Here is a 27,246-nt window from a genome sequence, read left to right on the forward strand (position 1 = left end):
GAAGTATGCTATTTAAGAAAGCATATTAAAAGTAGTTTGAAATCTTAAAAGTAAGGACATACTTGTAGATGATTACAGCTAATTCGTATATACATTTATTAGTATCATAAATTTGAAAATTAGTAAATATATATTTGTGATTTTTAATGATGGTTATAATTGAATTTTTTTTACACAAAAATAATTTTTTTTTTTTCCAAGGTTTGTAAATAAGTTCAAAATAAAAAGTGTTATGATTTCATATCTTTGAAACGATAATAGTGATGAATTTAAAAATTATAATTTTTAAATTATAATTATAGTAATGATCATAATTTTTACATTCCAAGAAAGTCACAATAAGATAGAATTATTGAGAAAAGGAATAATAACTTACTAAGAGATGTTTAGGATTATTCTCAAGAAGCATAGCTTACTTAAAGTCGTTAACATGTGTTGCTATGTTATGAATATGAACCATATCATTTGTCTAAAACTTCTTATGAGTTATGGAACAATAAATGACATAATATTTCATATTTTAAAATTTTTATTATAAATATTTTATTTTGAATAATAAGAATGTCTTCGAAGAAGTGTGATGTTAAAGAAATTTTTCTTAGACACCTTTTTATTTCTAAAGCTTATATAGTTTTGAACAAAAGATATTTAGTTTTTGAAGAATGTATTCATATATTTTTTTTATAAATTTCTTCAAACTAAGAAAATTAATTTTGATGATATTTGTTTTGAATTAAAAAAATAAATTTAATTGATGATTCTACTCTTTAAAGTAGCTTAGATATATCTACTTCCAAAGAAATCTCATCCACAAATGAAAATTTATGAATGCACATATTAAAAAGATGATTATTTAGATATATTAAAAGATGTTCAAACTTGTTCTTTTTTCAAATTTTGTATAAATATTTTTTATTTTAAATTAAGCATAAATATATTGATGATGCTCTTAAAGATGATTAATGAGTCTCGATAATACATGAAGAGCGAAATCAATTTAAGAAAAATAAAGTTTGGATGCTTGTTCTTATACTTAGTAATCATATTATAATTAATATTAAATAGATCTTTAGAAATACATAAGATGAATAAGATATTAAGTACGAAATAAGACTAAATTAGTGATACTTGAAACCTTAAAATACTCCTTGGTTATGCTTGTTTTAAGAATTTAGATGATTTCAAATTAGATGATTTCAAATAGATATTAAATATTTTTCATAATAGTTTTATTTCAAAATAAGTTTATATCGAACAATAGCTCAAATTTAAAAATAATTTTTATATAAATAATATTTATAAATTATCTAAGTCTCTCTACATGGCAATATCATTATCTAACTATAAGATATCATATAGGACATCTTTGATGTCTCAAGTCGAAGGATCAAACACATAACTAAGACTATAAAATTGATGTCTAATGATAAGATATCATTGATTAACCAACATTCCATAAGTAGATCATTTAGTGAACTTATTTTCTACTAGACACCTGTACTATATCCCTAATATCTCCACTTTAAAACTTGATATTATTGGTGAGAATATAGAGCTTAAACGGCAATAATACGTTGAAAAGCCTCCTTGCTCGCTGATGAGAATAAAAAACTCGACGACAGTGCTGGACCTTTGATACTTCTCGATAACAATTGAACAAGGAAAAAAGGTCATAGATGGAACCACGTAGACCATCATCGGTCTATGTTCATTGAGAAGGCCTTTTGGACCCTTTTTATAGTCATCTCCCACCAATCCATCAATCTACATGATTAGATTGGATATTCATGCCTCCGTGACAAAATGTAGCACAAATGCTTCACACATCATATCATCTCGAATCAGCATTTGGGAGAAATCAAGCACCTCCTGTTGCACGTTGAGCAAAGTGTTACCAGTAACAAAAAGAATTAGCAACTTAGATTGTAAAAACAACCTTCGCTTACCAAAACAATTTCACATGACTGTTTTGCAAGCACTACAAAGACCCCAGCGGATGTGTCTACTCTGACAATATATCTTTATTAGCTTTTGAACTTCTTTTTTAACGAGATAGCATACACCATCCAAAACCTACTAAGCCAACACCATGCAAGCCAACACCATGCACCTACAGGTAGTGCACTCACTACCCTTGGAAGGTGTTGATAACACAATAGGATTCATTACTACTGCACAAACTTGTCCAGTGCCAAGGTGTCCAGAGCAAAGAACTCCTTAACAGCGGCTAAAACTGCAAGCCCCAACTTCACAGCATCCTCATTGCTAGGTGCCTAGAAGAAGCACATCACAGTGGTGAAAACATATTAAGCTCACTAGTTGCATTATTAACAATGATAGCGATAAAGTTACTGACCTCAATGTTGAGAGGAAGAACTGGATCATGAAGTGACAGTCTTAACAGGAACCATCCACCATATCCTGAGACTCTAACCTGCACAGTAAGAATGAACGAAGCATTAGTATGATTGCACATAATTTCATAACTCTAACAACCGATTTACTGTAGCAACAATCCGCACTGAGGAACAGCATTAGCATTTAGATATATCCATAGTTCTATATAATTGAGATGTCAGAGTGTAGGCAACCAACAAAAGTCCAAATGATAATATGCTTAATGACTGCAACAAACCTAACCAATCATCTAAATGATAAACTCCTGGGTAGAAAAGTGCTTCAATTGCCTAAAATTCGGACCTTCTTGTAACTTAAACATGTCTTTTAAGTTAATCAGTCATCAGTATATGTTTCTCGAGGGACAAGTCTTGTAGCACGCTTGAAGTTGCATGTAACTTTGCGTGTTTCTTAACACAAGTAACCTAATTGTACACTATAGAATTAGCAAACGTGCAACGAGAAGCCTACAATGAAATTTCATAAGATTAGGAAAACCAATAAGAAATTTGATGATATAACCAACAAGTATTGCTGTTGATGTCAACATGTGGAATCATGTGATTAAATAAGCAAAGACAAAAGGATCTCATGACAAATCACATTTAGCAAGTCATCCATATGATATCTTCAAATTAGTTTCCAGTGAAGATAGTACATTACTCCTTCATAATTGATGGGTGCTTTCTTCAAGTTTGCATCTGAAGTCACTTTGTTCTCCAAATGTTTCAACACAGCTTCTCCATAATCACGGAAAGATCTGGAATCAACACCAACAACAGAGGAAAATTAAGTTTACACAATATGATACATCTACATCATACATCAAATCAGAAATTAACAATTGGCTCAGAGAAATTCTTTTCTGCAAGAAAATAGTCTACAGGTTTTCCAGTATCTTAGAGAGAACTCTTAAATTAACAAAAAGGAATCTCCTCCTTGCTTTTGAGAAATTTTAAGTACAATACCTTAATCTAAGCATCAGTGTATTTACTGAGCTTTATCTTGTTACGCTTTTGAGAAAATTAAGTACAGCACCTTATGTCTGCCTTGGTTTTGAGAAAATTTAAGTACAACACCATAACCTAAGCATCAATAAGCTTTATCTTGTTAGGCTTGTCCATTTTACAACTTGAGATACAAAACATAAAAATCAAAAGTAACATCCTTTCTGAAGCATTATCATGTTAAGATAATTCATTTTTAAAATTGAACAGTAAAATACCAAGGTAATGCTCTTGCATATTCTTGGCACTAAAACAACAAAACAAATCATAAGCACTGGGAAGAAATATGCAATCTATGTTTAAGGCAGAAACTAAAGCACTTTAAGTTACTTTTAATGATAGCCAAAAGAAAAGAAATAAAAACAGAAAAAAAGGGACAAACAGAATTTGATATACCCTCCTTTAAGATCTGGATGGTTCTGATCAATTTTCAACCTTAATTCCACTGCAAAAGCGGGTTCTTCTAGGCCCTCTACCAAATCGGTCAAAACGCTGCTACCACTACTTGAACCTGAGGCTTTGGCAGAAGCAAGTTTGTTTAAGAGCTTGACCTGCAATTCATGTAAACTCTTAAGAAAAAGAGAAATAATAAAAACAAAAAGACAATGAAAAACATGAAGAATCTGATTCCCTATTTTTCATCCAATGAATAAATTTTTTTGAGAAACTGCCTGGTATACAATCCAACGTCACAATCGTATTTAGATCACCATAGTTTGATCAAGACGTGCTTTGGTTAGGTTCGACTTCGTATTTCTTTCTGTAGCCAATTAAGTCAAATGAATTGGAAATAAACCAATTCCCCAGTTGAGCCTCAACCATAAGCTCCTCGAATGCCATCTGCTTGGCTTTTGGTCTCAGATTGGAGTGGCATGGGAACAGAGGAGGAAGAAGTCATAAGCTTTTCTCTCTTTTCCTACGGTTACTTTTTAATCCTTCTGGTCGCCTATGTTGGCAAACTGAAATTTCGGTCAGTATTGTCGTACTATCCTTGCACGTATCATCATGTATTAACTGGGTAACTCAGAAAACAAAAAGAAGTAATATAGACTACATAAGACGAAGATAAAATTTTATCGAACAAGAAGTTTTTTAGAAAGGAGATAGTCTACAAGAATTTCACAATCCCAACTACCAGACTATTGTATCTATAATAGTAACATCATGGAAAAAATTATGAATGCACATTTATAAAAACCTCCATAACCAATGCCCAAGAACATGTTGACACTGTCTACAAGACAAGGCTAAATAAGTTGCTTGGCAGGAAGGGGCCTATCATGATAAATGAAAGAAAAATGAAAGGAAGAGAATGCTACCTTCTATTTTTATGCACATTAATCAAAGGAAACCAACAAAGCAAATGAAACTTTACAAGGTACCTAACGAGATCCATAGGTGTGGCAAAAAAGTGCACATATAAATATTGCATGTGCCTACCATGAGGTATGCTCCATCATCAAGCCAGTTATTCTCCTCTAAAGCTCCATGGCCACTGGTTTCAATGGCTAGATGTGATTCTTCACCAATAGAATTCTGTCATTATTTGTTCTTGTATCAGATTCATCACCAACATTAATCAAATATTTGATTAACTAAAATCCATTAAAATGGAAATAATAGAAAACAAAATCAAACCATTCATACTTCATAAATGTCAGAAACTACTGAAGTTGAAAAATCAGCAAGAAGGCAAAGGAAAATATGATGAGACTCAACGATACATTATTCTACTCCTACCTTAATCATTCTATATGAGAAGCATATGCTCTAATTTTAATTTATTAGAATAAATAAACTCATGCTTATTCACATTCTAACAATGCATGTTAAACTGAGGTGAGATACTTAATGACAGCAGCCTGAAGAGTCTACAGATACATATTCAAATTAGGTTCATGTTACAAACTTACTGTAATCTTGTGAGTCAAGATGTGGCCAAACATTTAATTCTCAAAAACTGAACACAGTTTTAGCCTAGCTGTCTTGAAGGAACATGAGACATAGAAAAACAATCATGAAGTACACTTTACCACCTTGTTTCACAGAACCAATTCAATTTGGAGCAAATTTTCAAAAGACAACAATGCCAAATATTGAAATGTAAAGGACCCTTATCTAATTGCTTAAACGAACATTTATGCAGCCTAAGAAAAAGGACAATGAGCAATATCATCAAGTGTGTTTGTCATATAATATGTCTTTCACTTCTAGAAAACATAAGAATGAACGAATTGTTTCCTTTTGTATGTTGGTCGTTTCATCCCAAATTATTTCAACCTAAAATATGTTGCATGCAATGTATAAACATTTAAGGATGCTGGGTGAGAACCATGTTTACATCTCTAATCCTTGTCTTCAGAGCAATTAAGAAACTTTGGTGAAGGTGGTCTGGTAAAAAAAAAATTTTTGGCTGAACAGTTGCACGTCTTCCTCATCTTATATTACCAACTTATATACTCATATCATCTGATCTGGTAAGGGCTATACACTTAAGTAACTAAAGAAAGCAGTTACATTTTATCACTTGCAAGTTGCAACCAACTTTTACACCAAAGTCTAAAGGGACAAGCTCAATGTTAAACCCAGATGCTCTAACCCCATATGAGGTGCTAATATTACTTTTCAAGTTTCTCAAGGTTCTTGAATAAACTTCTATCATGCAAACATCAGCACAAACCAAATAGTGTCATCATCAAGAACCTGACCAGGCGAATTGCTTCATCAATGACATTTTTATAGCCTCGCTTGAACCTGTGATGTTTACCTCCTAAAACACACAAAACAAGTGAGTGGCTGGAAAAAGTTCTTTGATAAAGCAACCAAAAACATCTTACCAAGTTTCTTCTCAATAAATGTTGTTAAACCATCTGAGGTAACACTGTCTGTTACAACAGTCGTTCCTGGATGCTACTTCAACAAAAATATAAATAAATATTATGGTTTAAGCAATCAAAGAGACAGAATAAACTATAAAGCATGTTTTGTGACTTTTGTCATCTTACTTCCTCCAGAACTATTGCAGACATTAAAGCAATCAATCGATTCCGGTTGAATTCTCGACCACTTGAGTCTACGGCAGCAGATCTGAGCAAAATCTTTTACTAAGGACTCAGCTAACATGAAAAATTCCAAATTTAGATTAAATATCCATTATTACCTGTCGACGTCTGTATCAAATATGATACCCAAATCTGCCTTATTCTCATGAACTGCCTTGGTTATTGCTTTCATGGCAACTTTATCTTCAGGGTTGGGAATATGATTTGGAAACATACCTGGTATCAACTATAGGATAAGAGAAATACACAATAGTGCCCAGTAAAAAATTTCTACTCATGAAGTTCGTTGTTACCATCAGGCTCCAAGAACTGACTGCCGGTGGTAATAGCTCCTAAAGGTTCAAGTACTTCTCCCTGACAAAGCAATACTATTAGGAAGAAAAAACAAGTGACCATACAAATCCTAGTTTCAAGTTGGGCATTCTAACAGAAAAAAAAACTTTGTAATGAGTACAAATGAAACAAAAAATTTATCACCCTGCATGCAGAAATGGGTGGCTGGCCCACATCAAGCTACCAACTCAATCGATAAAAACATATACACATACACATGGACTTTTAAAGAATGAACACATGAATAGAGATGATATACTAATTAGAATTATAATGTCCGTTAATATGACACTAGTGGAAATTTCAGCTTATACATTTTGAGTATGCTGGCAAACCAGGTTCGTCCAATTTATTAGGCTAATTGGTCAGTTGGATTGTCAACTTATAACCGAATCAAACTGAAGTTTAAAATGGATAATCTTAAGATGGAGGCATAGTAAGATCAGATTCCTTACGAAGATCTAATCCATCTATGCAACTTCTCCATAAACTGAATCCTTCAAAATGACTTAAAAGGATAGCTAAAAACAAACTTGTACTACAATTCCTCATATGAAAAGCATCAATATTTTTTCTGCGATTGAAAAACAAGGATCTAAGTGCCACAAACATCAAGTGCAATGGCCACCTATCAGCATGTACATATGCATGCCACTATGTGATGGCGGGTTGATCACACATTTTCTGATATTTTTCTCCTAACAAGTTCTAAATTCAGTAATCTTGCTTTTTATTGAATCTATTATGCATTATGTAGAAACCTGAAAAACTACAAAATCCATTTTTTTGGAGTTATATTTTAATACTAGTCTGTTAGACAAGTGACATGATGCAAACCAAGTCACCAGCTTGGCTGTGCTGATAGAATAGTGTACTTAGCCTAGATGGGCAATTACAGAAATTATACTCAGAAGGCTACCATTAGTTCCTATAACTTTGGCTATTGTGAAAATTGTGCATTAATTTATTTTTGCATGCTGGTCCTGTTGTACTTTTAAAAGGAAAAACAATTACCTAATTCTTGCAGTCAACAACTATGTTCTTGTATGGGTGATGAGGTGATCAAGGAAACCAAGACATCTCACCAAAGGCATAAAAAAAAGTAAGAAAGTAGGGCATGAAGAATAAGCCTTCTAAATTTTATACTGGTGACCTCACATGAGGCATGTTGTATCATAATAACTCAACTAGGATCCTTTCTGGACATGTGAGTGTTGGAATACATGAGGATATTAGCCTAGCTACCCTCTGGACTGTAATCTACAACAGGCAGATATGAATTGGCGATTATGATAGTCAAATCCTTGGTCAAGAGTTTTCAATTAGTATAAAGACCTCTGAAGCTTAGACTTATGCAAAATTCATAGACCACTAAAGGTATAGATAATAGAATTTTTAAAAATGTTCATATTGAAACTATTACAAAGTCCTGATCAAACTAAACAAAACAGAAAAAGGTTCAATAACAGTAAACAAAAGATCTTTGGCAAAAAGCATAAATGAAGATTCTAGTGATAAACTTCAAGAAACTAAAGCTTTTGTGGAATAATTGTTAGTTCTGTAATGTGAATAAGTCACATGCATAATTTTCATCTGAGTAATGAAATTACCGCAAAAAATCCACCTGCACCATTCCCTGCATCAACAACTATATGGAATCCCTCCAAAGGTTTCTCTGGAAATAATATAAAACCAGTTAAGAGGATCTGTCAAACTAGCAAGAAATGGGTTCTCATTTGTCTTAAAACATACAACGCCTCCTTTTTTAAGCTTAGGTTATGTTTGGTTAAAAAGGATGGAAAAGGATTTTCACTCGAGAAACTTTTCCAAGAAAACGCCTCCCTTCGTTGGAGGAAGAAGGGAAAACCCCTTTCTTTTTCAATATACGGAAAAAATCAAAACTTAGTCTCTTTTTCAAAGATATGTAGAAAATCCATAAAAAAGTTTATTCAAGAGATTTTCTTTTCATTTTCTAGAAAAAAAATTGAAAAGAAAACAATGGTCCAAAATATTCTTTTTGCTCTTAACCGAACAGCACAAAATTTTCTAAGCAACTAAAAGAATCAAAATGGAACAAAGAAACTGTAGGCATGAAATTGAGTTAGTCCAAAGATACAGATTATCATACAACGTGGAGTTTCTTGAAAATAAAGTGGTACCTGTATTTCCAGCAGCCTTACGAACTGCAGCAACAAGATCTGAAGTATAAACTGCCATATAATCCACCTTCTTCACAGTTGCATTGGCAGATTGAATTGATTCCTTCACACATATATTTGCAGCACGTACCAAAATATCTTTGATGTCAGGTTTTCCAAGTCCACCAGCATTAGTGAAAAATTTAAAGCCATTGCGATTATAGGGGAGATGGCTTGCTGCATGAAACTAATACCTCTCAAGGAACATGAATGGGTGATTCCATAAGCAAAATGTGCGCAAAGAAGATTAAAAAATGAAACAAAATAAAAAACAATATCTATTTTTCAAAAAAATGAAAGATATTTTATGCATAATTACAAAAATCATTTTTTTCAAAATAAGTTAACATGATGAAGTCAAAGTCCATTTAGAGGTTTATTCTTTTCATGGTATATACTTCACAATAAGTTGAAAAGAACATAGATATCTAGAACAAGTTGACACGAACATACTACTAAATTAGACCATGCAAATACATTTTACCAATGCCATGTACCAACATAATACCCCCATATATGCCAATCCCATCAAATCCGCCATACCCATGACTACATCAGAATGCCATATTTAAATGTATGTTTCAAATACTTTTATAATTAACCAGCCCACAAAGTTCAAAAGTTAATGAAAATGGGTAGCTCAATGCATGAGACTTGCCCATATAGGAACAGAGAGAGTGAAATTATATACACAGCCTTACCCTTACCCTTACCCTTGTAGGCAGAAAGATTGTTTCTCTGACTTGAACCTTCAACGAAGCACAAGAAGACATCTTACCGTGAAGCTAAGGCTCGCCCTCTAAGTTTAAGCAATTGATGATAGCTTGACCTTTAGTTTTATCTACACATGGTTAGGAATTTTCTTTTGGAACACTACAAGTGGGATTTTGGACCTAGGAACTCTTGTTGCATAGTATGTGGTGTCCGATACTGAGAGAACCATAAACCTCCATCGTACAATAGTTAAGTTTTGCCTTCTTCCTTTCTTTTTATAATCTCTTTTTTTTTTTGTCCCTCATGCTTTCTACTAGCATAGATGCACACCAGACTATGCCATTGACAAATTGATCCACCCATTACTGTGTACCAATCCTTCAACAAAGCAAAACCTAAATAAAACTTGTTTTTTTGTTACCTTTCTAGTGAGGTTTAGAGGATGACAGTTAGTGTCATGGTATGGTTGCTCCCTTGCTATCTAAATGAACAGGTTTAGCTACCCAAAATAACCTCTGTTTGTAGAAAAATATGTACATTAGCTCCCCAAACACGATATTGGCAGGAGTCTTGTGCACCAGGATGCCCTTTCTTGTGAGCTTCAACTAGTGCATTTATTTAAAGGTCTTTAGCACAATAGGAATGACAATATGTTAATATACATAAAATGTCCACATCAATATGCATAGCAAATTGAAAAGTTATTTCATCTCATGAGAATTAAACATGTATTGTGTGAAGTTTCAACCAACTTTGTGGAGAGGTGATAGGATCATAGGAGGAAACAGTTCAACATGATCGACACAGATCTAATAAAGCACATACACCAACTAAATATAAAGTGTTCTCCAACTTTCTCAATCATGCCGACCAGAAACATAAATATAGAGGTTGTACCGCAATTTTTAAGACATGAAGCATGTTTTCTTTCAATAGTAAATACTACCACCATGAGGTTTTATTAAAGCTTTATAATCATCTTGGACTATGGAAATACAAAATTAGCATCTTAAATCCATTTGAATTAAATCCTCTTTCTATCGCAACAACAACAAAGTCCTAAAATCCCAACTATTTGAAGTCGGCTACATGGATATTTGAAGTCAATAAAAACTTATAAAGAGTCATATATTTAGTTAACTTAAGAGTATTTAAATCTTTGTTTGTAGTTTTTATTAAGGTATTTTTAGGTCTCTTTACCTCTCTACATATCACTATAAGAATAATTTCACTTCTTATAACTATCATAGCTACCATAGTTGCAGGTCTCCTGAGCACATCTCTATGCCATCTTAAATGATTTTTGCCTCATTTTATGCTCTATCGAAATAATACCTAATTATTGTAATAAAAACATTTCTTTTTCTTATTTAGCAACTTCACACATCTACCACAAAATTCTCATTTCCGCGACACAAACTTTTTGTATATGTAAATTCTGAATTTCCATCACTCTGACCAATAAAACATTGTAGATTTAATAACTATTCCTTTTAATCTCAGACTTACTGGATGATCACATAAAACTTTTGACGCACTGTACTCTTTTTACTCTATAAATAATATCTCCATCAATCTTTCCATCTTTTAAATAATTGATCAAAGATACTATCAGTGATTGCAAAAGGCGCTCGGGCGCTCGCCTAGGCGCTCGGGCGAGGCGAGGAGAGGCCCGAGCGCCTCGCTAATGTCCCAGGCGGCGCGCTTCAAACAGGCGCCGCCTGGGCGCTCGCCCGAGCCCAGGCGCTGGGCGCTTCGGGCGAGCGCCTGGGTAAACCAAGGCGACCGAACCAGAATTTTAGGTCTGGTTCGGTCCTGGTTCGGTTGTTAGTTGGTTCAATCGAACCCTAACCCTAACCCAACACTAACCGGCTGCCGCTCTCGATCCCGATCGCGATCTCGTCGCTCGCTGCCACTGCTCCCGCTGCTCGCCACTGTCGCTGCTCGCGCCTCCCGCGAGCCCTCTCGCTGCTCGCGCCTCCTGCGAGCCCTCTCGCTGCTCGCGTCTCCTGCGAGCCCTCCCGCGAGCCATCCCGCTGCTCACGCCTCCCGCTGCTTGCACCTCCCGCGAGCCCTCTCGCTGCTCGCGTCTCCTGCAAGCCCTCCCGCTAGCCTTCCCGCTGCTCACGCCTCCCTCGAGGCCTCCCGCTGCTCGCGCCTTCCGCTCCCTTTCCCTTTCCCGCTGCCGCTGCTGCTGCTGCTACCGCTGCCGCCGCTCGCCGCTGCTTCCTCGTTTCTCCGTCAACAAGTTTATACTGTTAATGTTATTATATTTATTAATTATATTTTATATTTTTATATTTTTATTTAAAATTTTAAATAATTATATTTATTAATTATATTTTATATTTTTATATTTTAGCGCCTCGGGCGTTTTTGGACCTTGGCGCCTTTTGGCACCTAACGCTTTTTAAATCACTGGATACTATAATTCTTACTCGACAGAACTTCTCGGCCATCTAACTTAACTATATCCTCTTGTTTATTCCTCATGTTACTAAAATTACATCTTATATATTCAATTTTAGTCCTACTTAATCGAAAATCTTTACTGATGCTTCTATAACTCAAGTTCATAATTAATTTCATTTGAACTCTCATCAACTAAGATAATATCATTAGTAAATAACATGTAGCAGAGTAACTTCATCCATTATCAATATGAAAAGGTAGAGACTTAATGTGGATCCTTGATGTAGTCCTATATTAATAAAAAAATCACTAGACAAACTCTTATAGTTCTAATACTAGTGGTTATATCATCATATATTCTTCATATCATCAATATAATTAATTAATATATCTTTCTTTTGTAAAACCCATCAAAATAATAAATCTCTAAGAACTCTATAACAGATGGAAAGTTAAAGTCAAATCTAAACCACAAAGATAAAATAAGACCTTCTAAGAAAGAATTTAAGACATTATATGTGGCACTCTAAAATAAATTGCAATAAAATGGAAGTTGGACCATACAACAATCAGCATGTTAAGAAGAGGTTACTGAGGTATGTCATGAAAGAGTAATAGCAGTGTGCAGAAAAAATAAACTTGGAGAAAGCTTAAAGAGTGATTCCCAAGAGAATTACAGAAAAAATCAATTGAAGAGCATCATCTGATTTGTTTTGGAGCGTATATTACAGCAATAAAATAAGAGTAAACTTGATCTAGTTCAGACGATAGCGTTTGGATTTTCAGCAAAGGCTGCCCTAAGATGATCTAAATCATCTAAATCTGAACAAGTTCTCTGGCTCTTTTTTATTTAATTGTTAACCTAAATAACTCACTACAGTATGAGATTATTCTAACCTGGTTATCTGAATTGAACAATGATAAAGACATTTTAACCTTTCTTAATTTGAAGACATTTGGTGGGTGTTAAACATCGAAACATCAAATAACTGAAAGTTAAGATCTGCACATACCATAGAGGACAATGAATTGGAGTATAAAGTGTCAAAATGGGCATTAATTTCTCAATGAGTATGCTAGAATCAATGGCGACACACTCTTGAACACTGAGAACACCTAGACATACTTTCTTCAAAACCCAGAGGGGCTTTAATGATCATATTCCCAACAAATCAAGGTCTGCGCCTAGAAAAATTATGGTGAAAACTGAAAACACAGGTGAACAGTAGTACCATATTTAAAGCATAAAAAATCTTTACTAAAGGTTTCATTCATGACCAAACAAACAACCTTTCTTCATAAAAGGAACCAATATAATACGGGAACCGATATGACAACACAGATTTACCATAATGCCAATACACCATACATGAGAAAGTAAGAAAAGAAATAGTATAACAAGGTTCGTCATACCATGGTGTATCGTTCAATACAAATGGTATGTACCAGTCCAATTGAGGATCAGTATAGGTGGTACATACCAGTCTATCGATACACCCCACCATACTGTGTCGATATGTTGATACGTACTGTACCGATAGCTGGTTGACACATCGGTACGGACCGGTAAGACGAATCATGTAGCATAATACAACTTAATGATTTAGATACATAATACACAAACAAGTTAAATACATGGCACAAATTTTGTCCAGCATGCATTTATCACCTTCTCATATAGCTGCTTATCATTGCCCATTAGAAAGCTTTGTCAATAGATACTATAAAGGTTTTAGATTGAATCTAGTCTACTTCTCTTGGCACCACATGAACTGATCTTGAGAACAAAATTATTTTCTGTATTCCAAGATATACCTGTTATCATTATGGACCCATCAACTGGACAAAAAAAAGTTTCATCTATTGTAAGTGTGCTGTTGAACATCGCTGGTGTAGATGCCAATCTGCATTAGAAATGAAAAAAACACCATCTTTGACTGCAAAGTGAAGGATATAAGATGCGATACTGCAGGGAACTAAATGATCCAACCTATAAAACAGATTAAGAAGGAAACACTTTACAATTCATTGACCATGGCTTCCCAGTAGCTGATGCAGGGGAAACATGATAATCACCTCAGAGATATTATAGAGGTAGATAACTCAATAAGTTTGAGGGCAGTTCTGGTTAAAGATGCTTAGAAAAGACTACATTTGGCAACAGAACTCTTCAAGAAAATATAAAGGAGAATGAATAGAAAGGAATTGTTCCTCAATCTAGAGTACAAATTGTTTTTCAAGAAAAAAGATAAAGAAGCTTAGCTACTTGCATGAGTTGCAGCAATTTACGGACTCCGAAATGGATAAGAAAATATGGCACTTGGAACTAACCCATACTGAATGACATCCAGTCCAGCACCAGCAAGTCCACGAGAAACTGCATCCTGAAGGTTAAATCATCACCAACAAATAGAAGCTAGTTTATTAGTACTGAGTTGGTCAGGATGTGGCAAATGAACTTTCACGTATTGTGAGAAGAAAATAAAAAGTATAGCATCAAGTCTTCATGTAATTGAACATTAACATAAAAAAAATTAACTACACCAAACTTCTAAAGTTTGAACTGTGTTTACCATGATGAATATTAAGACCAGACAATTAATGTTGCATGAAACACAAAAGTTCTGGTCTCTAGAACAAATAGCAATTACCCCAAATTATCTAACAGTACAGGTCATATTTTACCGAACACTCCCAATTTTAGTAATTAAAGTTAAAAAATTTCCAAGGTGAACGTATGATTAAATATGGCATTTCAAAAATTGATATAATCCAATAAAATTAGAAAACTTCAAAATTCGCTGATATTACACAAATTATGCTTAGAACATGAGTAAATTAAAGGAGAAGAGATTATGTGCACTGATTGAGCAAAAATGCTATTGCATCAAGAATCATGTCCTAGTTGGTCCCTAAATTGGTTATGTTTCACTTTCATAAGGTGGAACATCAAATATATCTAAATATCTAAGACATGCTATCAGTTATGTCTTCCTGATAGTATTTGCACTTGCATGCAAACTTAATACTTTGTAGAAAAAATCAGCAGTCCAAGCAACAACAATAAAACCAATGCAAGTAATGTATCTAACACTAGAAACCAAAAATATTATTTTTTTAGTGAATCACCCAGGAATGAAATACAATAAAAACAAAAATAAAATCTGAATAGAGGTATTAGAACCGGATGATCTATGTGCAGAAAATTCTATCTGATTTAGCAAGTAAGAGTATAAAAAGTTGACTAGGTATAAACTCCAAAGACCAGGTTTCTGGAAAAAGCAGCACCACAAATAGGTGACAAACATCCAACTAGAAAAAAAAGACCCAAGCAAACTTCCAAGAGAAATTTGAATAGACAATAAAGTAATAGGCATTGTTTGACCTAAGGTTTGAAATGGTATGAAACGGGCGATGCGTACCATCCCGTTTAAGAGAAAATTGAATAAACAATAAAGTTGTAGGCATCGTTTGATGTATAGCTTGAAACAGTATAAAACGAACAATGAATACCAAAGTTTGCAATACCATATCGTACCGCTTGGTATAGGCGGTATTAGGCATTTGGCCCAGTATCAGGCGATACGAGGCTATACAGGCCAGTAACGATCGAAATTTCAATCATGTACCGGCTAATAACGGTTGAAATTATGATCGTTACCGAATGGTAACAGTGCTCCAATAGTCAATTTGACCGTTGGAGGCCTCCTCAAGAGTTTTTAAACCCTTTCTTCCCCTCTATTTCAATCCATTTCACTCTCACATTCTCTTAAACTCTCTCAAACTCATTTTTCTCACATTCTCTCTCTTATTCACATATTTTTACTCTCCTAAACTTAACAAAACAATAATTTGTCGATTGAATCAAATTTAGGAGGCTAATTTGGGAGGATTAAGAGGAAGAACTTTTTAATCAAGAGGTATGTATTCTCTTTCTAGATTTTCATTGATTTATGAGATAATTAAGCCTATTATGATAATTGGTCATACTTCTTCATGCAATAGTATGATACGGATCAGTAGATCAGCAACGAAAGTAGAAATTCTGACATTTACCAATACATGCCTCAGGAGCCGCCTCAGACACATGTGATTCATGACGATTAACCTATAACCATCATCTCATTGATGCACCAATGACATACAATATATAAATATACTATGTTGTGGGATCAATTTTAGGAATGGGTTCGACAAACATATCATATTTATATATAGATACATAGGATCAAGGACTCCGATCCACCATCAGTGAAGGCCCGTCGTTCGTTTTGGTGGTAGAATCAGGTATATCTACACATGTGATTACATAATTCATTTGAATCTTAAAGTTTAAGTTGTATACAAAATAATCCAACAATTCAAATAATTTTTCTGTAAATAATTCAATATTAACGAAAGGACGATCCGGAATGGACCAAAATTGCTAACCTTGCACAGGCTACTCCTCAAAGCTCGAAAAAAATGTGGCACTATTCTTAACTAAGTTTCATTAGTTTTGCTAAAACTATATTAAATGTATATTTATTTCTAACTTAAAAACCTTATCCTAACTTTTTTTTCTTTCTATTTTTAGGTATTTTTAGAGGATTTTATGCCTATTTAGGTATACCACTCAATACATCGTACCATATCGTACCATACCGAGCAAAGCTCGGTACACCAATATGGTACGAGATTAGAAACCTTGATGCATACTATCCCGTTTTGGGCAATAGGTAGGAAATAGGTCAAGTATCAATAGGCATGGGTGATTTATCAATCGATAAATCGATTGATATGGGTTGAAATTTGATCCATACCGACCCAAATAGGGTCAAGTTTGATGATTGTTGGAGTCTCTTTTGGGCTTTAAATGCCCCTCCCTCTCCCCTATTTTACTCTCTCTTATTCTCACTCTCTTTGACACTCTTCACACTCACTCATAAATAAAATTCCTAATTAATGATTAGTGGTAATCAAGCCATTGATTTAGATAAAAAGAAATTGGAACTTAAGATCCAATAGAGTTTCTCTTTAATTTTAAGGTATTTAACTTCTTTCTATGTTTTATTTATTATTTCATATAATTGGAAGTGTACTAATGCATAATTACCAAGATTAAACATAATTAAGGTCACTCTTATGTTTAGTCCCAATGAGGTCCATTATCTTACATTTAGCCCCAAATTAGGGATATTTAGGGCTAATAACAACCCTATTCATTTATTTATGTCTCATATACACTCTATTCTTATTTAAATACAATAAAATTACCATTAAATTGGGGTAAAAAAGTTTTTTTTGTGAATTTCTAGCCATTATTAGGATTTTTTTTTTAAACTTGTATGTACCAGTCCGCTCAATGACCAATGCTGCTTTCAGCACAGTTGATGGTTTTAGGATCATGAAAAAAAAATTATTATTCCAAAGTAGCTGCCAAGCCAGTTGCATCATTTTATGAATAAGGAAATACATCTTTAATACCACTTTGATAAACCATCAATTCAATTGAATGCTTATAATGGGTTTCACCGAACTTATTTCGAGTTGCCAAATATGATCACATAACCAATGATCTATTCATCATATCCGCCAGCATGCTCAATTTCAAATATGTGTCAGCCTGATATTATGATACAAAGCCTATACAAGTTCAAAAAAGTTGTATGTGCCAGAAAAGGCAGAAATCAGATCCATAACTGTGATCCAACTTTTAGTCTATAGAGAAGAGTGATTCAAATTGAAACTAATCAGGGATAGATCATATGAGAAAATATGCATGCAAACAAATAGATTGACATGCAATTGACCTACAATGCATGGCCATGTGGGCATCTTCTAAGCAGCTTAAGTGTAGCGAACAAGTTCCATATTGTGTTGGCCTTAAGACACATGAACGGTGGCCCCCCATATCAGAACACCAACAAAGATACATGCTGGATGCCAACAACCCACCAGGACAAGTAATCCTAAGTGTTCAGAGAAGAGCGCTTGCTTCAAATTATCTATGGAGGATAAAACAAAAGAAAGTAATAGAAAGAAAGTTTAATTTAATTGAGATACAATAATGCTTCAGTATACTACAAGGCCACTTCTAATATTGCAAAACAACATGGCTTATATTGTAGGTTTATACTTTGAAGATAGAAAAGAAAAATTGTTAACACTTTGAACATCAGAATGCATTAATCTGATAATGCAGAGAAGCTCATCCAAAAACTTTCACAAGAACCAATATCAAGTCAAAAGAACCACATCACATGATCAATTACCTGTAATTTTTTAGCAGATATTCGTGAATCATGACCGATGGAGACTCTCAGCCGTCTCGACTCATTCGGGTTTTTTCTTTCTAATAACCATGCAGCAAAAGCAGCACCTATAGCTTCTGCAACAGGTTCTGTAAGGTTCACAGGTTCCCCCTCAACACCAGCAACAGCAACACCTCGAATATCACTACATAATTAAATAGTAAGGATATCTGAGATGTTCAATAAGTCACAACCAACCTAAAACCCCAGCAAACAAGTAAATATTATTGCTAGTACAAAAGGTACCTGAATCACTTGGACGGAAACACCATGTATCCTATAGGTAGGAATGTCATGGTGGTGCTTCTTTATATTCTAAGCACAATTAAATGAATTTATTTAGGAAGACTGATTCACCAAAACTAGTCAATGAAAAAAGGAAAAAAATTAGTGGATGACTTCATCTAAATGGAACAAATTCAGTCTCATTTGATGTGATGGCTTTGAGGGGAGCTTTATGGACTAGAGTATATTTTCTATGATCCACCTTTTCCAAGGATATTGTGAGGCACTTTCAGTTCAAACAAACAATAGAAGATTTTTCTATTGTCCTACTTCAAATAGATAGTTTTCTTGTACATAATATATTTCATGAACAAAAAGAATTAATTGTGCATGACAAAAAGACTCAATTCTTTCAGACAAGATTAGCCCACAACACCAACTATCCTGACCGAATAAATTATTCTCAAAATCAGGAGACCATCCAACAACCCTTGGCAATATTAAAAAGCCTACAGCACCCTCCAAAAGCTAAAGGCTTCCAAGTTTTAGATTTTCACATATGCAAAAGCATTGCAGACTATAGCCTTAACATTTTCAAAAATATTTCATATAATGAAACCAGAGTGTAAATAGCACACTCAGAAACAAAAAGATGAAGATAGCTCAAAATGTGCTGTTGACTTGAACAGTTGCAATTGATAGAAAACCTGTTGCAACAAATTTATATAAAACTTGAATATCTAAACCTCTAGAGATCGGTAAAAATTTACAATTGAATGATTCCTTTAACAAAAGGGGAAAGAAGAAATCCACGCGAAAAAAGAAGTAACAGAAGAGTAAACTTGTAAGTGTCATGTACAATTTGGCCATTTGCTAAAATAGAGGAATGATGTAAGATTGCATAAATCTATACCATGATGATAGTGAATAACATCTGCATGTCTCAAGAAATATGCATCAGCAACATAACTCCCCCTTAGTTGACATATGCATGTCTCTGATATCAAAGTTTACCATACCGAGGTGTACCGCTAGGTATGGGCGGTACGTACCAATCCGACAGGGGACCGATATGCGGATTGTCCCATACCGGGTGGCACATGTTACATGCCCCCATATCGGGCGATATAGGTCAATACCGATTCAGTAATGATCAGATTTCGACCATTTTCGATAAAGGGCTAAGATTGCCTTGTTTCAAATTGTCAATTTGACCTTTGAACCATAGGAAAGGGTTTTGAAACTCATTATTTCCCCCTCTTTCAACCCATTTCATTCTCTCAATCGAGTCAGACTACTAAGAGAACTAGAAACACATAACAATCATAGTCATCCAACCAATGTGTAAAGGCAAAGGGGAAGGCAGTAGTAGCATCAGCCAAATCATTGGAAAGAATCAAGTCGGGTGATGAGACACATTCAAATCGCATTCAACAACCAGCTTGGAACAGATACATGGCAGCGACTTGGATAGCATTGTCTCGACTGATGATAGCATCAACGTCGGGGAGTTGATGGTCCCGTCTACGCAATTCGAGGGTTGTGCATGGACCGAGTAGCTGTATTCGACGCATGCCACCCAAGATTCAGATCATGAAGCTTGACGAGGTACTAGTCAAATTTATACATGAAAGGAGAAGGGGAAGACAGTAGATGATTTTGAGCAATTATGACAGAATCTATACGACGTAAACACAGAGCGAAGCTCATCATATTCATAGTCATCGTATAATGGAGAATCTTAGACCAACAACAGTATGGTGATAATTGGTCATACTTCTCCAAGCAATAATACGATGATCGATCTTATGATTATTATACAACAAACAAGTGGCAAAAGTAGACGTTCTAACATTCTCTATGCTCCACACCAATACATGCCACAATCGTTCTTGCTTCAAGAGCCGCCTCGGACACATATGGTTCATGATGATCAAACTACGACCATCACCACATTGATGCACCAATGACATACAATGTATCAGTATATTATGTAGTGGAATCAATTTCAAGATTGGGTCCGATAACCATATCAAATTGATATACGAATATATAAGATCAAGGGCCCCGATCCATCGCCCGTGGGGTCCCGTCATTCTTTTTGATAGTCGAACCAGGTATATCCATCGATTGATTCCTTTATTCATTTGAATCTTAAAGTTTAAGTTATTTAAAAAATAATCTAACAATTTAAATCATTTCTTTGTAGATAATTCAATATTAATAGAAGTACGATCCGAAATATACCACAAAGCTACTCCTCAAAACTCAAAAAACATATGTATAATTATTCTTTCCTAATTTAGATTATTTTTGCTAAAATTAAACTAAATTTATAATTATTTTCAACTTAAAAATCCTAATCTAACTTTTTCCTATTTTTCAAAAAAATTTGAAGATATTTTCGATCATTTTTCCATGCCATCGATACGCTCCATCATATCGACACACTGTATGTTGGTACATCTCAATACGTACCAAACCAACATTCAGTCGATATACAGGTACGAACCGATAAGATGAACCTTGTATGATATAATTCAATACATCTAAAGATATATAATAGGCATCCATGGAAAAGCTATTATTAACATACTAAAAGAATAGAATAGTTTAATAATAGAACCAGATGGCCACATATATCTTTATAGGATGTCAACATCAACAATGTGCAAGTCACAAGAATTTGAAACCCTCAAATAAATTCCAGGAATAGTTATGAGATTCAACCAGTACTGCATAAACATTAATATAAAGAAAATTCACATGAATAGTATTATCAAAATAATTCACTTTATATATTCATCTCCTAAGACCTGATTTTGTCATGCAACAATATAGAATGAAGTCAAACTTGCACCTTCCGTTTTGAAGCTTGAGGAAATCAACCTTCTCAAAGGATGAAACAGCATTTGTACTTTGAGCAGCTGAAAGAAAATTCATAAAAATATTACACATGGCACAAATACCATTATAGAGCAAGTCACACGCCTCGGACGAAATTGTAACAGAAAACTTCAATCATAAAGGTTTTATTGACAATATTAGCAAAGATCAGCAATTACACACTCAATGATCACTCTACCAGGCAACTGCACAAAACACAATCATGAATGCATATTCTTTGAGGTTAAGAATCACATAGTCACACACTTGAAAATAACTCTAAATATTGGGAGTCTAGAGCAGACCATTGCACATGTTACTTGTTGGTTTCCCTGAACTGATGCCTCGCATTGAAATTATGTGCGGCTGCATGGCTGACATGCCAGTCCATGCTAATTTCCACACCTGGAAGGGACGTGTGCTGGGTATATCAAGAGCAAAAAGTACACTGGAACGTTTGGTGTTTGACTGCCAATTGCGTTGGCAGTGCTGTGCCAGAAACGAATTTGGAATAGACATCGCTGACATTACTGCATCAAATTGTCAACTCTATTAGATCTACAATCTAACCTCCTGTCAGCTTAACTAGACATGCAATGCTATTATTTGTGTATAAAAGATATGCTTATTAAAGATGTATTAGATGATGCCCATAGCTTACAAATAAGTATTGGATTAGCTGAACAGAAATTATGTGCTATTGATATACTTTATTGACTTCAAAAACTAAACAAACTCAGAAAAATTTGAAGTTGATAAAGCCATTATTGAGTCCATGGAGCATAATTAATGGTTTGTGTGCCTAGGAAAGAAAAATATCTCAGTTTTGCTGCTTCTTTTAATTACGAATTTCATAACATTGATGGTCAAGAAAAAACAAAAGTACTTTTAAGTTTTAACATTTGTGAGTAGATGTTGCAATGGTGATCTCACCAGGTGAATTGAAGAATCAAACCTCAGAAGACAAAGACAATAATTATGTTCACCAACAAGTATATGCATATAGTCCAAAATGAATCAGCTCTCTCTTTTCTATTTTCTGCCAATACAAGAACATTTCAGAACACTAAGGAAGGCTTTTGAAGAACCAACTTCATGGTGTTCCACTATTCACCTACTAGCACCCCTGCAACTAAATACCTTATAATAAAAGCAAGCCAAGATTTTCCCAGGATGACCCTTTCCCGTATTCATGTTTTCTGCACATGAAATTGCTCCATGGGAAGGAGTTACCCACAACTCCACTGCATCGCCTATAAATTTTATCTGCAACATATGATTCAGTGCTTGTAATAGGCGCTCAACAACTCGCCTAGGTGCTCGGGTGAGGTGAGGCGAGGCCCAAGTGCCTCGCACAACCTCCAGGCAATGCGATTCATTGAAGTGCTGATTGCGTGCTTGCCTGAGCCCAGGCGCCGGGCGCCTTGGGCGAGTGCCCGAGTGAAACTAGCGTAGCGCATGAAATTGGAAGAGAAAGGATGAGATTGAAAGAGAAAGGGGCTCTGACCTGAAGGCGAATACAACAAAACCAATCAGTGCTCGACGGCGAAGAATTGATTTGTGCCCAGCGACGAATGGGAGGGCAGAAGATGTGATCTTGTTAGAAGGCAAAAAGCTAGGGTTTTGAAGGCGGGATTGGGGGATGGGAGGGCAAAAGGCACAATGGATGGGAGGGGAAAAGTGATCTCATTGGAAGACAAAAAGATAAGGTTTTGAAGGTGATGGGTGAGAGGGAGAAGACTCATTGGAAGACATGATCTCTCTCCTCTCTCTCTTTCACGGTATACCTTTTCTGTGCCTGCGCCCAAGACGCGATGAGTGATGGACGTGAGAAGCAATTAGTGCGTTGTGAGAAGCAATAAACAGCGCACTAAGTAGAAATAAGTGGCAATTAGTGTACTGTGAAAAGCAATAAATATTGCATTAAGTAGCACACTAAGTATTAAATAGCAATAAATAGCACTCTTGTTCTAATTCCGTTGAGTCAAGATGCCAATTGACTCATCCATTTCTAGATTTAGGTCAGAAATCACCCTATCGAATGGGATTGAACTCAAATTATGAGTCAACCTAAGCATAGCGGTCAAAGAATTACATCCTGTAATATATATTTCAAGTCGGCTATGATGTGATATTTTTATTTTTATGATCATATTTATTAATTATAATATATTTTTTATATTTTAATATTTTGGAGCATCTAGGCGAGCGCTTAGCACCTCGGGCATTTTGAGACCTTGGCTTTTTTTGGTGCCTAGTGCTTTTTTAAAATACTGATATGATTATGAAGTTCCATCTTACTCAAGGTTTCTTACTGACTCATGCTCCACCAACCATAAAAGTCAAGTATATGCAATTTTCACCTAAAGTGGAATACAAACCTAATTAACCATGTTGGTATCTAAACCCATAAAGGGTAACTTCCTAGCCTAACCCATCCTAACCCAATTAGGGTACCCCAATGTAATTTGAGTACGTTGGCTAGACAAAAATGCCCGACACCTGCTCTGATCCCTAGCTCATACTAGAAATAATAACAGGTGGGGTACCCAGTACCCAAACCCGAACTTGACTATCACGGTTGTTTACTGACTCATCACACCCACTGACTCATGCTACACCAACCCTAAAAGTTTCAGTGCAGTAGGGAACGAAAGAGTCAAGTATATGCAATTTTCACCTAAACGAGAATACAAACCGAATTAACAATGTTGGTACCTGAATCCAACATGGGTAACTTCCTAACCAAACCAATCCTAACCCAATTAAAGGGTACCCCAATTTTTTTTCCTTTTTTTCTAAGGGTACCCTAAGTTGGATAAACCCAAATGTCCAACACCTGCTATGATACCCCAGCTCAAACTAGAAATGATAACCGGTAGGATACCTATTACTTGAACCGGAACTTGACTAAACTACCTAGGAATCTGAACCTGGACCCCCACCTCCTTCTCTACCTGCGTTTGTCTCAAATCCAATTAAAGGTACCTCAAACATAGCTTAAGCGGGTTGGGAGACCCATGTGTTCCAGAAAAACCCAACCTGGTGCCATTTAGTCAGGCGTCACATATTCTGTTGGCAGAATTCTTTTGTGGAACCATCATTTGCTAGCTAGTAGAACAACATGATGATCCATATTGCAATCAAACTCTTGTAAATAAGGCTTCAATAAAGGGAACATGTAGATGGGATAACTTCATTAGGGTTCCATAAATAAACTTAATTCCTATAAAAGTGTCAAAATTGATTCTTTCATTTGGGAGTCAAGTAACTTTCTTGATGGAACAGTTACGCAATGAGCCAGTACTGCACTGAATTGAAAGAAATGTATCACCAGTGATCCAAATCCACATGGAGTATTACAAAGAAATTCATTGGTTATGAACAAGTCAAAATAAAATGGATAGAAGAGTCAGAGTCCACAGAATCAGGAACTGTAATAGGCAATGGAATTCCATAATTCGAATTTACATGTAGACTAACCAAGGCTACAACAACGATCACCAAGAATATAGCCAAATTAACAAAAGTTAAAATGAGATAAAAGAACAGAGTAAACAGGATCAAGCACCGTATACCACAACATGATCACCAAGAACATTCATGAATTAGGAAGAGTCCAAATAAAATAATGAAGCAATTGGAATCAACAAGATCAAGAACCACAAAAGAGAATGGGTTTGAGGTAATTCCATTTCACATGCAGAAGAATCGAGACCACAACATCAGTCACTGAGAACATGCACCGGTTAGAAAGAACCTAATTGACTTGAAAAGACGAATCAAATTCAACAGGATCAACAACTATAGAAGGTAATAAAATCGAGTAATTCCGATCCATATTCAGAAGAATCAAGAAAACAAAACCGATCTCCAAGAACATTCAAGAAAATAAGAAGAGTCCAAATCAGAGTGAACAGGATCAGGAACTGTAAAAGACAATGGAATCGTGTGATTCCAAATCACACGTAGAAGAAACAAGAGGACAACATCGATGGCCAGGAACATTCACGAGCTAAGAAGAATCGAAGCGAAATGGAAAAACGAAAACGATCTAACAGAAACAAGAACTGCGAAAATACGATGGACTCGAGCAATCCCAATTCATGTAGATAAAAACCAATAATATCCAAGATCGGAATGAAACAGAAGGAAAAAAAGGAATCGGAGTCGACGGATTAAGAATTGTGATTCAAGATAAGTGAACGATGATGCTCTCATCCAAAAGCTAATTCATTCATCTAAGACTGGAAAGTTCAAGGGTTTTCGAGCCCAAAATCCACATCCATAGTAGAATTGGTAAAAACAAGGAGTATCAAGAAACCAGGGAAAAGATAGACAATAACTACAACTGAGAAGGACGAGATGATACATAGAAAGCAGAACCTGCCATCGGATGCGACCTGGTCGGCGGCGGGCGACGGCTTCTTGCAGCGGAGACGACGATGGGAAGAGCGGCCGAATGGTAGACGAGATGGCGAGGCAGGTGAAGGGCACATAACAGATCGCCTTCGTGATAAAGTGGCAGCGTGTCGACCATTGGATGGGAATCAACGGTCGCAAATGGAAAGGTTCCACTGTCGCTGAAGCCATACGCGAAATACTTGTGTTGTAGTCGTAAACAGCATTTGACGAAAAGAAAATAAATTGAAGAGCAAAAGTTTTAATTTTAAGATATATTAACATTTGGGTCATGTGCGTAAAATAAAATAAATTTAACAATATAGAAAATTTTGATTTGAAAGTATATGAAGGTACCAAAGACAAGCATAACTTTTTGTTTGCATATAAGGATTTCGGATCGATCATTTTGATTCTTTTGTATATAAGTAACATAGATTACATTTTAGGAGTTATATATATTATTTTTTGATTGTTCGATTAATTCTCCACACATATATATACATATATTATGAACACGATATAAAAGAGTGGTAAGATCTAAGGTACCAAATCGAGGAGCTTGTAAGGAATGGCCCCGCCCCGAGGATTTATGGAAAAGCATATATATATATATGTCATCTTCACGGGACACGCTTCTAAAGATGAAAGCTCCTCAGGTTGGAAAGCCTATGCCCGAGACTTCTCAGGAAAAACCCTGAGAATTGAAGAAGGGCCTAGGATAATCTTCATAGAAGAAGATGAGAGCCACCTGGACCCTACCCACGATGATGCTTTGGTAATCTCTGTTTGGATGGCCAACCCTCTTGTCAAGAGGGCGATGATTGACACTGGCAGCTCTACCGGTGTGCTCTATCTCGACGCCTTTCGAAACCTGGAGTAGCCATGAGTGACCACTCTCTGATGATATTCTCGTTGTTAGGATTCACAAGGGACCCCATCTTCCCCATGGGTATAGTAACCCTCCATGTCACCTTTAGTAAGGAGCCCTGATCTAAGATGTTACTGGCCAAGTTCGTCATGGTGGTCCTTCCTTCTGCATACAATGCCATCATTGGTAGCCCCCTCCACAAATCGATTGAAGGTTGTGATCTCCACGTAGCACATGGCGATCAAGTTCCCCACTCGGGACAACATCAGTGAAGTAGGGGCAACTCTCGAGAATCCAAATGTTGTTACGTAACGATAGTTTCGCTTCCCAAGAAGAAAACAAAACCATCGAAATCCCAAGAGTCCCCTCACCACGAAACCATGGAGGAAAGGGAGATGGCTCATCCGCAAATGACCTTATGATTAGAAAGAGAGAATAAGGATAGCA

The 27,246-nt window shown here is 35.5% G+C and overlaps 1 protein-coding gene across 4 annotated transcripts; it reads right to left on the bottom strand.

Annotated features, from left to right (window-relative positions):
* Positions 1 to 1,891: 1,891 nt before the first annotated feature.
* On the bottom strand, positions 1,892 to 26,082 carry LOC135585549 (uncharacterized). 4 transcript variants are annotated; one of them, XM_065133820.1, is made up of 18 exons: positions 25,914 to 26,082; positions 21,833 to 22,057; positions 21,502 to 21,568; positions 18,378 to 18,561; positions 14,455 to 14,507; positions 13,939 to 14,027; positions 8,959 to 9,174; positions 8,410 to 8,474; positions 6,760 to 6,820; positions 6,565 to 6,682; positions 6,410 to 6,491; positions 6,242 to 6,314; positions 6,113 to 6,174; positions 4,845 to 4,940; positions 3,801 to 3,955; positions 3,061 to 3,157; positions 2,357 to 2,434; positions 1,892 to 2,273 (listed from the first exon to the last, which is right to left on the bottom strand). In XM_065133820.1, exons 1-18 carry the CDS (start codon positions 26,065 to 26,067, stop codon positions 2,169 to 2,171), a joined length of 1,980 nt encoding a protein of 659 aa, XP_064989892.1. In that variant the 5' UTR covers positions 26,068 to 26,082; the 3' UTR covers positions 1,892 to 2,168. The 4 variants fall into 4 exon arrangements, with proteins under 4 accessions (XP_064989892.1, XP_064989893.1, XP_064989894.1 ...); XM_065133821.1 differs by having other exon boundaries at positions 1,998 to 2,273; positions 25,900 to 26,041; XM_065133822.1 differs by lacking the exon at positions 21,833 to 22,057 and having other exon boundaries at positions 1,998 to 2,273.
* Between the last annotated feature and the right edge of the window lie 1,164 nt (positions 26,083 to 27,246).

Source organism: Musa acuminata, chromosome BXJ2-11 (assembly GCF_036884655.1).
Source record: "Musa acuminata AAA Group cultivar baxijiao chromosome BXJ2-11, Cavendish_Baxijiao_AAA, whole genome shotgun sequence".
NCBI classification, from domain to species: domain Eukaryota; kingdom Viridiplantae; phylum Streptophyta; class Magnoliopsida; order Zingiberales; family Musaceae; genus Musa; species Musa acuminata.